The sequence below is a fragment of the Coturnix japonica genome, chromosome 1, assembly GCF_001577835.2.
Source record: "Coturnix japonica isolate 7356 chromosome 1, Coturnix japonica 2.1, whole genome shotgun sequence".
NCBI lineage: Eukaryota > Metazoa > Chordata > Aves > Galliformes > Phasianidae > Coturnix > Coturnix japonica.
Window position 1 is genome coordinate 71,669,874 of NC_029516.1, and position 13,702 is coordinate 71,683,575.

At 41.9% G+C, this 13,702-nt stretch overlaps 1 protein-coding gene across 4 annotated transcripts in view; it reads left to right on the top strand.

The window, feature by feature from the left end:
• Nucleotides 1-13,702, top strand: part of GSK3B (glycogen synthase kinase 3 beta) — a 120,310-nt gene that overhangs the window by 17,753 nt on the left and 88,855 nt on the right. Inside the window, exon 1 of one of the 4 annotated variants that reach the window (XM_015874831.2) lies at nt 2,024-2,115. The exons of 2 other annotated variants lie outside the window; for them this stretch is intronic. Coding sequence is in view for 1 of the 2 variants with exons in the window: in XM_015874841.1 (XP_015730327.1) it covers nt 10,926-10,950 (25 nt within the window). In the remaining variant the exon portion in view is untranslated. Of the gene's footprint in view, nt 1-2,023; nt 2,116-10,910; nt 10,951-13,702 lie in introns of those variants that run through there. One more of the 4 variants, XM_015874841.1, reaches the window with a different exon arrangement.

The window sequence follows — 13,702 nt, forward strand, 5'->3', positions numbered from 1 at the left end:
TAAAACAACAAGTAACAAGTTTATTCTGGAGCTCAGAATTTGTTTTGCAGAAAAACAGCTTTTTGTTTTCTCCATAGAATTCTTTGAAATACACTATGGCTGCCATCAATTGTTCTGAACATGAAGCTGTTGCTTAAATCATTCCTACTCTCAAAATGTCCCTTTTTCCAAATGAAGCTCTGTTGCCCTCATATAATCCTTGGTGATCCTTGACACGCCACTTTGTGGTGGATTTCATTTTATTTAGCAAAGTATCCCCATTGAAAACTGAATAATTACCTGCAGAATTCTGTACAGAAATAATTTTGTCTGAAAAGGTGATACTTGAAATAATGGCCGTAATTATGGTATGAAGGATTTGAGGTCTTTCAGTTTAGCTAGCAAAGGACTTGACTACATTTGAGCTCTGTAAACTGTCTTAAACAGCTAAGATGTCTGGGAGTTCTGGCTCATATGGGGTGTTAGGCTTTTAGAAGGCTGTTGGAGGGCTCCTTTGCTTTTGTATGTATAATATATCTATTCGGAGCTTGGAAGACACGGCGTGCTTAGGGAAAGCCACTGTTACTTGTTGAGGATACACTTGTTTATTTACACAGCAAAGCGGTTGAATCTTCGCTTTAACGGTAAAAATTTAGCTATATATTTAGCTAAAATGTGTGGATTAACAAATGTTGCTTCTCTAGACTTAAAAATATCTTCAGTATTTTTAGCTTGTCCTTAGAAACTCTCGGTGTTTATTGCTGGAATGGAGCTTCTTGATATGTTTGGAATACAGAAATATTGAAGCGCTTATTTTTCTCCTTTGGGAAGTTTCAATACCTGAAGGGAACTTACTCCCAGGAGGGGAGTAAACTCTTCGAAAAGGCTGACAATAGCAGGACACAGGGAAATGGTTTTAAGTTAAAAGAGGGAAGATTTAGGTTGGATGTTAGGGGGAAGTTCTTCACTAGGAGAGTGGTGAGGCCCTGGAACAGGCTGCCCAGGGAGGTTGTGGATGCCCCGTCCTTGGAGGTGTTCAAGGCCAGGTTGGACGGGGCCCTGGGCAACCTGATCTAGTAAATGTGTATGTTTGGTGGCCCTGCCAGGTAGGGGGGTTGGAACTACATGATCCTTGAGGTCCCTTCCAACCTGGGTCATTCTGTGATTAGCGATGTGGTGTGGTAGGTTCTTCTGACAGTAGCCTTAAATATGATACAACTGAATGACTGAATCAACTATCTTGGGTTTTTTTCTTCATTTGAAGAAACAAGAAGTTCTTGGGCAGTATGTTTATGAAATAAGTAGTTATTCTGATATTTTTGTTAATGTTCTACTTGACTATTAAGGTTTTTAGCTCTTTCATTGAAGAATTGTGTTTTATAAGTGTGATTATCAACTTGACCTTTCCTTGCTGTGGAGATAGAGCAGGTACATTGGTTTGACCTTGGCTGATCAGGTCAAAGTGTGTTAAAGGTGAGTTGTGCTTGCCTAATTTGGCAGAATACCTGTGTACAACATCTTCAGTCTTTTCTGATTTCCTCTTTTCTGAGCCTGCTGTAGTTAAATAAGCCTTTAGAGTGATTTCTGTACTATATTTTACTACCTCAGGCAGCTGGTTATGGTCTTAATGCAGACCAGAGAGTAAGTGAGAGCGGCTGTCATACCTATTGCACAGCTGCATCACAACTGAGGAATCCAGAATGAAAATTGGAGTAAATTATGCAGTGCGGACTGAGGTTTTCAAGTCATGAAGTTGGACAAAATAAGAATGGCAAACGCAGTGATTAGCGCTGATAAGAAACTCCAAGCATATTGGAAATGGAAGACCAGCAAAGAAGATATTACCCAGTGTCCTAATAACCCAGTTTCCCTAAACCAGTGACTTGCTTTCCCTTTCCTTCCCACTTTTGATCTTTAAATGGCCACTGCAGCTGGGGAAGGACGCTTTCTCCCTTGTCACCCAGCTGCAGCCACATAAGGCAGTGGCTGTCCGGAACTGACCCTTGCCCGGTGCTGTGAGCTCACAACCACCACGCACTTCTAAGAATGTGACCCTGCAGAGTCGTTCCTTACCCAGAGCACTCGCTGTTGAATTTCACATCCTCCTACAAAATGTTTACAGGCAGGAGCAGCAGGGTAAGCAGACAGAAATAGAAAACCAAATTGTCAGTTCTGTACATCTCAAGCACTTTTAAGCATGTTGGCTTAAATTTGACTTACTTAAAGCAGCAGGCTGTTCTGAACTAAACATAAAAGGTTAGAGAATTGCTTGTTCTGCTTTTATTGTCTTCTTGATTAAAAGCAAGAGCAATTGAATTGGTTTTTTAGAGATTCGTTGCTAAAGATTTCCTTCTCTCATTTGGAGTTACTTCCTGTCTAGTGGTGTTCAGCCAGATTGTGTGAGCACTGATTTTCCATGCCGTGTGTAGGTTGGTCCCTGCCTGTCTCCCAGAAAAGTATGAAGCTTTGGTGGGTTGGCAGCTTCCCTCTGAAAGCCTGTTAGATGGCAGTACAATTAAGAGAATGGAAGCAGTTGATCCTCAACAACTGAGGATATCTTTTGGGTTCTCTGTAGAATACAAGAAATGAGTCAGATTTATTATGAATCTGGTTAATGTAGATGGGGTCCATTTTGAATTATTCCAAAAAATAAGATAATAAAGCTTCATATACCGCCCCACACGATATGGTTTCAACAGAAATTCTCACATTTTAATTCTATTTACATTGCACCTTTGGCACCTGCCTGTTACTAAGATTTTCAGGCTTTCTGTAGGCCTTAGAAAGACTCTGGCACATTTTATCTACCTCTACTTGTGCTGCGGCTTGTCCTGCTTAAATTCATGCATAAAAGTAATAATTGGTAGCAGAGATCCCCAGTGATGGACTAAAAGCACACACCGGCTGTGTTTATAATTCAGTTTGCAGTCTGAATGTCCGTAGTACAAATAGAGCATCAACTCCAGCACAAATACAAAGGTGTAAACGCAGAATGACCTTACTCCACAAGATGTAGCTCTCACTATTACAAGTTTCCTAAGGGTGTGTTGCCAGGATTTTAAAGCAAGTTGGGTGAGACAGGGTGGGTAAAGAAATGAGGTCAAATGTAGGTGGTAGCAGAGCTCTGGAATGCTTTAAAGCAGAGGTTGAAGAGGTTTTCTGTGGACATGTATGGCACAGACTTCTGAGCTGTGGAACTAATGATGCTTTCTTATAGATCAGTCAGTTTATGTATGTATGCGCTATAACTCAGTGACCTTAGTTTCCTCCTCTCACAGGCAAAGAACGCATTTACTTCGGCTTGCTGGGAGTATAGTGTGTTTCTGTTGGTGCCTGGTAGGTATGGGCTGATGGGTTTGCTTCCTGTTGACAGCTAGTGTGCTAGAGCTGACCCCCGCTACCCTGCTTGGTGAAAATGTTGCCTTATTTGATGGGGTATCCGAAATTTCTCAGAGGTTTCTGCACAATGTCAGTAATGGCCAATGAGTCTTTTGGTGGTGGTGAGAAAAAACAAGCAGGCCTGAGTGTGACCACTTAAGCTTAGTAAGTTCATTTACTAAGTTCACCTACACTTTGCACAGTGTGCCAGTTCCCCTCCTGGAGCTGGGCTGCAACATGCTTTGTTGTGCAGAGCTTTTCTCTACATCAATGCCATCACCGCGTGTTTAACGTGTACACACATCTGCCTTTTTTTTTCTGAAGGTTGTTACGTAGCTGGCACATAGTTTGTAAATACAGTGAACGTGGTAACTTTAGATAGGGTCTTTTTAATTGAGCGCTGAGAACCTGCAGCCCCGCATGCATTGTTTTATTCAAGCTTGAAGTAATTCACTTAGGAAGAGGTAGGGCATTTTCATGTCAGTACTTCTGGGAGGTGCTGACTAAACATCCTCTTCCTCCCCCTCATCCCTGCTGAGCACAATTCATATTCCCTGGCTGTGGTCTCCTCCCCTCCTCTCCCTCGCATTTGTTGGCTGTAATCTGTTTCTGGTAGAGTGTTTGTATTTGAATTTGCTTCTGAGAAGTCTGGGTGACTTTCCTTAAAGCCAAAGGACCCACCTGCTCAGATTGTCACACAGGAAGCAGCTGAACTCAAAGCCACACTGCTCAGGCTTTCACCTTGCCCTTGGTTTCAGTCTTGCCAGATGTAGTGTTAACACAACAGCCACTTGTTTGTGTAAGCGATTCTTTCTTAACACTTGATTGGCAGTAATTTCATGTATGTACTTCTGTATTTACTTTCACAGTAAAGGATGTGGCATTTTATTTTTCTCCATTTCCTTACGCTTACGAAGCACACTTTCATTTTCCTTTTTGGCACTTGAGCTCTCTTTGCTTTTTCTTCACTCTTCTCTGCTCTCCTTCAACAAGAAACATTCTCTTTTTCTCCTTTCAGGATGGATAATATATTTTCCCTTTTTCAGTATCGCTTTTCAGGTATCTGTTTCTGTTCCTTTCCATCCTTGGCTTGTCATCTCGCACATCAGGTTACGTTGATCCTAATGCAGTTTTCTTGTTTCTATTTGTAAGGCGTGTGGGATGGCAGTCTTTCAGAGCAGCCTGTTTGATGCATTGGCTACAATGTCTATTTTTGCTGCTGCCTGTTTATCACCGCAAGTAAAGATGATGAGAAATGGTGCCTATCCCGACTGACTTAAGGATGAGTCACACCGCCTAATGTACAGACAGATTTTCAGCACTTGAACTAATGAATTTTGGTCATAATACCTGCAACAAAACACCTGATGTCAGACTTCGGATGAAGTCAGTTTTTATGAACCAGATTCCACAGGAGATCAGCGAATGACAATGAAATAATTAGTCGCAGCAACAAGATAAGTTACTCCTTTGTGTTAACACCTTACCCACAAGATAAGAGCAGCAGCACCATGTTCATCTCAGCCTTGCTCTTATTTTTGAGCTGTTGAGCAAGTGAAGCGAACACACTCAGAAGGGCATTGCTGTTGCAGGTTAACGTTTCCTAAATGCTTCTATGCTAAAGAATTGCACCTCCGGTGGACTTGGCCCTAGAAATCATTTTTCAGCCCCTTTTCTAGTGGGTGAGCAAGTTGATTGGGCTTATTTTTAGCTGCGATGACAAGGGATGGGACAGACTTCATGACTGGGGGAGAGGAGGAAGCAGGAGGGAGTGTCCCCTGTGATGGCAGCACTGCATTATGTCATCTTGTCTGGCCACACCCATGGCAGTGTAGTCAAAGGCTGAAGGCTCCTGCGTGTTTGCCCTTTCCTTGCCGGGTAGCACTTTCCTTCCTTAGCTGGAAACCTGCAGGCAGGCTAATATGTCTAATAACATTGCTGCCTATGTGACATGAGAAAAACACACGGGTGATGTTCATCTCATGTCTGCTTGTGAGGACTTGGTCTCACCAACTGAAACTCAAGCATAAAGGGAGGAATTGGGAAGCTTACCTTTCTTAAAGCTTTTATTCACCTAAGCCTGTTAGTATGATTGGGTGCTTGGGCACTGCTCAGGGCTTTCTCTGTACACGGTGCTAGTCTGCGTTCTCCACAGTCATTTTGAAAACCCATTTAAGTATGTTCTCCAAATATTCTTAGGTCTCTAAAATGCGTGTTGGGATACGCTTAATGTCTAATGCTGGGATGAGTGGGAAGATCTGCTTTTGTGAAATGCCAAAAAACTACAGTGTTTGAGGCGAGATTTTTCTAAAAACGGATCCTTATTGAAGACATTTTAAACAGTTGTGTGAATTACGTGACTGTGTTAGAAGTATATACAATTACTGTAGCACTTCAGGTACACATTTAGTATCCCTTTTGGGAGAAGATAAGAAACATGTTTTGCTACACAGAAATAGAAACACTTGAGTTTTCAGTCCCCATCCTATACAGGAGAACATAGCTTACTTGAGGCTTTCTTGTCTGTCTGCTCAGAAAACATACATGCTGAAGGCAATCCAAACAGTTGTCTGAAAGGTGTTGTAATTGCTTCTATAAACTAGGATTAGGGCTTTTAAGATGCCCAGTGGATTGTGGGATATTTGCAAGTCCTTGCTTAACCTCTAATAGAAGAATACATAGCAAGATAATAAAAATAAAATAACGTCCAGAGCAGTAAACGTGTTCAGGTAACAAAGTGACAGAGTGATGATGCACTTGGTCACCCTGCCCTTCTGAGGACACTGTCTCATCTAAGTGAGTGCTTGGCTGCCAAAGGTGGATGGAGGCTGGAGTTCAGCTCCCCAAAGTGCTTCTGGGAGAATTTAAAGCCTGAAGGAGTAGTTAGCATCCCCACCCCTTGACAGAAAGGAAGATGTTTTACCATGCTTTACCTGTGATGGCCTGATTCAGTGAAGCACTGTGAGTGTTAAATAGCTTTTCTAGGAAAGGACTTGGCTGCTGGCACACAGCTGTGTGCCAAGGTCTATAGGAGCATGAGTTGTGATCGCTCTTTCCCAGCTGGATAAACAACATGTAGCCCAAAGTTTTGTTGTGCTTATGCTTAGACTGAGATGACTTGTACACAAATTCAGCTTTGCTTCTAGTCACAGGGAGGCTATGTGGCTTCAAGGAAGGCTGAGATAATGCTGATGACTTCGTCATTGACCTCTTGATACAGATTAAGAAGCAGGTAGGACATGCTGAAGGAAGCTACTCCAAACTGGAGGGAGTTAAAGGGGCAAACTCAAGGTTTGTGCTGTAGTTGAGAGTCAGGGACAAGGAAGAATCTCAGAATCACAGAATCAGAGAATTGTAGGGGTTGGAAGGGACCTCTAGAGATCATCGAGTCCAACCCCCCTGCCAAAGCAGGCTCCCTACACCACGTCACACAGGTAGGCGTCCAGGCAGGTCTTAAATATCTCCAGAGAAGGAGACTCCACCACCTCCCTGGGCAGCCTGTTCCAGTGCTCCATCACCCTCACCATAAAGAAGTTCTTCCGCACATTCATGCAGAACTTCCTATGCTGTAGTTTCATCTCATTACCCCTAGTCCTATCCCCACGCACTACTGAAAAGAGACCAGACTCACCACTATGGCTCCCACACCTCAGGTATTTATAAATAAGAAGCAGGGCAAAAGAGAAGCAAAGAAGAAGGAAAACAGATGTGAAGGGGTGGCGAGAGTAAATACGGAGAATATACAAATACTCCAGGAGCAGACTCTGTAAAAAGAATACCAGCTATTTAAGTTGGTAGTAATAAGCATGGTTTGTAGTTTTAGTATTTACTCTGTGTGTGTGTGTTTTTTCTTTTCCTTTCCCGACCTATATTAGCTGTGTGACCGAAGCTAAGTGCTACTGTTCTTTCCTGGACTTCTGTGCTGTTCTGTCATGTCTGCCCAGTACAAAGATAAACAGTTCTTAATGTTTTCGTTTCTATTTTTGTTACTGTCCAGTTCCAAAAATTTCCCCAAAATATGGTAAACTTTACTAAAATAAGGCGTCTATAGGTGGACTACCACACATCTAAAACAAGCAAGGAAACCCTTCCTTCCTGCTTCCTTAAGTTGAATAGATGGAGAAGAAAATACTGTAGAAATAGATCGTGGACAGAAACTAACTGTTTAAAAAATAATCTCATATTTACTTTTAATAAGACAAAACAATAAGAGAAAAAAATAAGGCCATGGGGTCTGCATATTTCACTGATTCTGTGCCCAGTGAGACTAATCGAAGCATATGTGTCAGATACCAGTTTTGGGTCTGTTTGTGTTGCCAGCTTTCGACTCAATTTTGCTCTCCAAAACCATTTTGCCTTGTATGTGGCTGTGGTTTAAACTGTGTAGCTCCTTCTCAAATAAGTAGTTGTGTGCTTTAGGGCTGTCTTACAAGTTACCCCTCACAACCATGCGTTGTTCTGAAGACTTTTTCCAGAGCATCTGTTAGGAACAAGTGAACAAAGCAATTTTAATATATGTTCTCCAGATGTTCTGGCTCTACTGACACAGCCACAGTGGAGATGGTTCTGCCCAGCTGTGGAGCACCCAGTAACAGAGCAGCTCTCATCGCCTTGAGGTATTTCTCCAGGGATTGTCTGTCCCAGTGCTTTCAGAGCCTGCTTCTCTCCTCCCACCCCCATGGGGGGAGCAGAAAGTAGGGAAGCAGTTTAAGTAGCTGCTTTTGGAAGACATGGGAAGGAAGTAAGCCACTCTTGTCGAGTGGACTTGAGAGGTCCAAGTCAAGAGAACAGCAGAAGCTACAGTGAGAGCCTTGCTATCTCCTGCTTTATCAGGGTCTCCAAGGTGGAGAGGAGTACCACTGAGACTGCCATGTTTGCTGGGATTTGGATCTTGCCCTAACTAACTTGAATCCAGCCAAACAGAATCTGTGTTTACTTGATGTGGTCTTGTCTCTTCTGAAGAAACGTGTGTCTGGAATACCGGGCAGTGACTCAGTTGTTTTGTGCTCATTCTTCTGTCCCTTCTTATTTTAAGACTTGCCTGGAGGTGAAAGAGGTATTACCTTTTAAAGGTGTATTTTACTCAGGGTGGAATTCCCATGAGATGACATCAACCATAGCTGGTCACACAGCTGGGCAGTCAGTCCACTTCTAACCTGGGCTGCCTTTGCTGACATGGATGCTTTCAGAGATGGTGCTTGTGGCACAGAGGTAGGTGTATTTGTAGCAAGTTTTTCCTGACTGTAAGTGCCTGGAGTAAGATATAATTGACACAGCTAAACTTGGCTTCTTCCTGCTCTTTCTCCCATAACCCAAAACCCAAGTTCCTCAACCGCATCTAGCTTAGCATCTGTCCGTTTTTCCTCTGAATTGATGTTCTTACAGGAGTATTATGGAAATTAGTTCATTAAATCACGTTCAGAGGTTTTCCTGCTGTTAAATCAGGCAATACTTCGCAGTTAATGTTTCTCCTCAAAAAGTTGTGATTTAGAAGGTGAAAGGTTACGATACTGCGTCAAATCAGTAGTTCATGTAGCCAAATATTTTGTCCTCAGCAGCAGCAGTGATGGCTTTGTAGGGACAACATGTGGATGTTGCTCATGATCCTCCTCCTCTTGTAGCTTTCGGTCATTGTTAGAATCTGCATCACCAGCTGTTCCTTCAGTATCTGCTCATGACCCTGAGGTAACAGCTGGCAAGGAACTTCTGCAGTCTGTGTTGATCTTATCTGCTGTCATGAGGTTTTTGTAAGCTTTGAATATATTCCAGTCCTCCAACTCAAGTTTGAATCAGAGAGGCCTAGTTTCATCAGTCTTCTCAAGGGGTCACTCCTCTGTGTCTTTAGTCCTTCAGTTGTCTCCTTTCTAGATAAGATGTCAATGCAGTGCCTTTACATAGCAACAGGATAACTTTCTGCCTTGTTTTCTGTCCACACTTATTGATGCTCAACTCAACAATGGCTGAGGTCCCTTTTGAAATAGTAAATTCAGGTACTAATGAGGTATGGAAGCACATTTTGCTTTTTCCTTGTATTCTTTGACATCCCTGCACTGAAGCTCACCCATCAGACTTTGCTCTTGCCTTCAATTTTGTGAGCTCCTTTCAAAGTTCATAGCTTACCACTGCAGCAAGTTGCCTGAAAATGCCTGGCTTTGTCTTCAGGCTTCAGCTATGATGTCTCCAGGTGACTGCAGATAGATAGTGAACAAAATTGAGGCCCAGCAGTGCTGCCAGCTCAGTGCCATCGCCAGTTCTTCTGCCTACTGGAAAGTTGGCTATTAAGTCTTATCCTTCCTTATCGTTAGCCAGCTTTCTGTCCAGGGATGCTCTGTAACCAGGCAACTTGATTTCGTGCCGTATGCTATTAAAGAAGCGGTCTGGGCTTTCTGAAAATCCAAATATGTTTTCTTTGGATCCTGTGTGCCTGTCTGCTTGACGTGCCAGCATTCTAGTGGGGCAGGGTTTCCCTTTTTCAAGATGTTATTCGCTTTCATCCAGCAGACTGTGTGTGCTGTGCCCTTCTTCTCTGGGGTTTTGCCATGGAAAGAGGTCACAATTTATCAGTCTCTGTCTTAGAACACTCCCACCGAAATCTATTAGGTTAATTATGAGAGAACTTGAAAGCATATATGTGAAGTTTCATCCCCTGAGTCATTACACCCAAGAGCACGGGTTTGGTATAGCAAGAAGTGAGAAGTTACAGTGCAGCTCTGCAGGTTTTAACTGCTTTTTCTGTATATCACATTAGATCTAAATTAGGCACGTGCCTTCATGTAAAAATGTGATTTACAGTTCCATTAAGTTAATACTGCTTCTGTTGCTTTTGAAAATAATAACCCAAGCAAGCACTGATCTGTTCTTAATAGTTACCTTAAGGCCAAGTGCCTTAAGGTAACTATTCAGAATAGTCAGTTCCCTGCTGTGGCTGATGAACCCTCACCCCTTGCTGCTGTTTGGCTTTGATTGCAGTTCTAGTGGCAGGGCTGGTTTCATTCTCTTGCCTGACCCTGGTCTTTTTGGTTCCCCATGCTAGTTACTTCTACAGCTGTGCTGTGAACCCCACCAGTGAGATGATCCAGACTTAAAAGTTGTATGTCTTTAAATGAAAAACATAGCTTGGTTTCCTTTCCAGATTTCTCCATTATGGTGTAGTCACCAGCAGTTTGGGCAGCGTGATTTAGTGAGTGATGAATTACTGTAGTAAGAGCAGGAATAAGCTGCTTATAAAAAGCCCTACCTTTTGTGTTTCATACAAAATACTTTGCAGCTGTGGGTACTGTTCCAGCTGTGGGTTGTTGCATTGCTTTGGTGAGGTGAAGCTGCCTTTTAGTATGCAGTATCGATATTTAAGTGAGAATATGCAATAAGCAGTAAATATTCACTCGTTGCCATAAGGTTTAGTAATAGAATATTGCACTGCTGTAGTTTGGTTTTACTTCAGAACTACGAGTATTGATGACAGCAAGTCATTATTGGTAGGAAGTATAGAAGGTAACGCATTGCTTATCTGCTTCAGGTGACCTTCGTGCTACATTCAGATTGTCCTCGCTGATGCAGAAAGTTAAATAATGGACAGTAGAAGAATACATGCTGGTAATCCTGAAATACACTGAGCCAGTTCTAACTCTGCTTGGAGGGACATTATAGTACTGCTGCAGAGCCTTTGTGTTGGAGATGGGTTGATGGCCGTAAAACCCTAAAGCTCAATGTGGCTGATTGGAAGCTTGCAATTAATAGACATCTGCATACTAAGGAATTCTTACTGCAACAAAAAGTCCTATTGAATGCTTTACTTCTCATCGTCAGACTGTCTTAGGATGTGATAGGATACTGCACAGTATCGATCTTCTTTTATTTGAGAGGTGGATTGTCTGAGTTAATGCGTTGTGTTGAACATTGGTTCAGATGTTCTCTCGATCTGAATGCATGCACTTTGCGGACAGTGTTGCATTGATCCATCCTGACTGTGGTTTCTGTGGGGACTTCTCTATCTCACAGGACAAACAATAGGGTGAATTGTGAAATCGAAGGAAGTAACCTACAACTATTAAAAACCAGTAGATACATAATTTACTTAGGTTTCAAACCACCAATGTTGTGTTCCAGGGTGTCTTTTTTTTCTTCAATTGTGTGAAAATCTGTTAATGTCAAAATAATTGTGCTAACAGATGTTTTACCGAGTAATGTTTCTCAAATTAATGTAGAGAGGCAGACACTTGGCTCATTTTGTTTACAGTCAGTTTGCCGAGTCTGTATTTAAAGAACATATTCACATCCTGGCCACAGGTCTCCCTCATCTCAAGAAAATAATTAACTTCTTGGTTTTCAGAAATGGCCATGTAGTTAATTGGGCAGCACTTCTTGGTTATTGCATAGGCAGCTTTCTGCTTCCAACTCATAAAGGTCCCAGGCCACTGCAAAGACCAAAACCATATTTCCCTCAGGATACTGTTTCTAATTCTAGAATAAACTTTCTTCAATTCTGACATAACTTCTTATTTGGATTTTTCAGTGATGAAGAGACATTCTGAATTACTTTGATTTATTCCATAATTCCATCTATGTATGTACTCTGTGAAGTATGATGAGTGTTCATTTCTTCGTGTAATTCTAACTTCCTGGGGAATAATTCTGCTTTCTTGGTGAATGATCTAAGGGTAAAGATAGGTGAAGAGCTGTCATTGGGATAGATGATGATCACTCATTATGAACCTGGTTTTTGAGTAATTTCAGTATTGCCATAGTCTTTGGTTTTAATAAAAGGAATGAGTTTGAGTTTGAATATTCCCCAACCATCTAATTTTGAACCCACATGTTAACCCCCCCCCTTCTGATGAGCAAAAAAAGTCTAAAGGTTTTCCTTTGGCCCTCGTTCCTATCTGCTGTATGAACTATCAGGCTTAGGATAGGATGAAGTTTAAAACAAAAACCAGACCAATGATTGGGTTAAGAAGTGTATCGTTTTCAGGTCATCTTACAGAAGAAATGAGTCCTTTGAAAAGCTGCTCTTCCAAGTTCTGAAATTGCATGCCAACTCCATTGCGTTTCACTCTTTCAAAGGAAATACTTGGGAAAGAGCTGTTTTCTCCTTAATTGCCTTCTGAATTGCAGTTCTATTTGTTTTATCGAGGATCTAAAGTGAAATATTAGAAGTTTCTTTACATGTCAGCGTAAGGGGAAACAAAATCCCAGGTTCAGTTCTTAGCAGATAAAGGGCCATTGGTCTTTTTTCTTAAGGAAAAAAAGCCTTTATTCAGAAGAATGCTTTTACTAAAAGAGGAAAGTACCCTTTATAATAATTCTATATCTAAACTGCAGTACAAAGAGAATATTCTGCTCTGTGTGAGCGCCGTAGCTCAGATGATGACCGTCATCTTTCCTTTGCTGAAGTCCTTCAATGATAAATTGGGTTTTGCAGTCATTATCTTCGTTACAGTGCCTGGCTGTGATGGCTCAGTGTAATTTCCCTGTGGGTTTGTGGGTGAGTGGCTGCTACTGTAGAAAATAACTCCTATTCAAGACTTGACTTCCTGTTTCAGACAGAATACAAGCATCCAAGCGTATTCTGTATTCTCCTTTCCAATCTTCTGTTAGTGAGAACTGCATTCTTCTTGATTCTTCAGAAAAATCAACCACCACTTTGCTTTTTTTACTTCTTATGTCATGGGATTCCTCTCCTGTTCCCTAACTCGTGTGAAGTAACTCCTTTAGTCGGTCTGTATGAAGTCCTCAGTTGATTTTACATATAGTTTCTGTACAACCGTAAGGTGAGAGATGACTTTCTGAACAAAGTGAAGACTAATCCTGTGTATCCTACTGTATGTATTCAGATTAAAAGTAATTCATCTGTTTGCCAGACAGCCCTGACATCACTGTACTTTAGAGATGTCACTTCTGCCTGTTGAGGAATGGTTGTCTTGCTGGATGGAGTATCTTTGGACCTTGAGGTGGGTTTGCAAAGCCAGAGAAGAAAACGCAGAGAATACTGCCTTGGGCATGGTAAGGATCTGAGTCACACATAGGTAGGGACTGGGAGAGTTTACTAGGATGGCTGCCTCTACAGGCTCATCATGTTGTACATTCTGCCTTAACCACTTGCTGTTTGCTACTATATGAAATGAGGAAGGCGGGACGGATGAACCTTTGCTTTATGTGCTTCCAGCGTCTCAATAGATGCAAGATACTCAAACATACCTGGTTAATCTTTCTAATAAAGGAAATGTGTTACTTAGTACTTTGTTTATTTGCCCTTTACTGTCTTCAGAGGCTGGTAAATAAGCCCTCCTGTGGTGAGGCGCCATAACACTGTTCCTCTGTATTCTTATATGTGGGTGTCTGCTGCTGT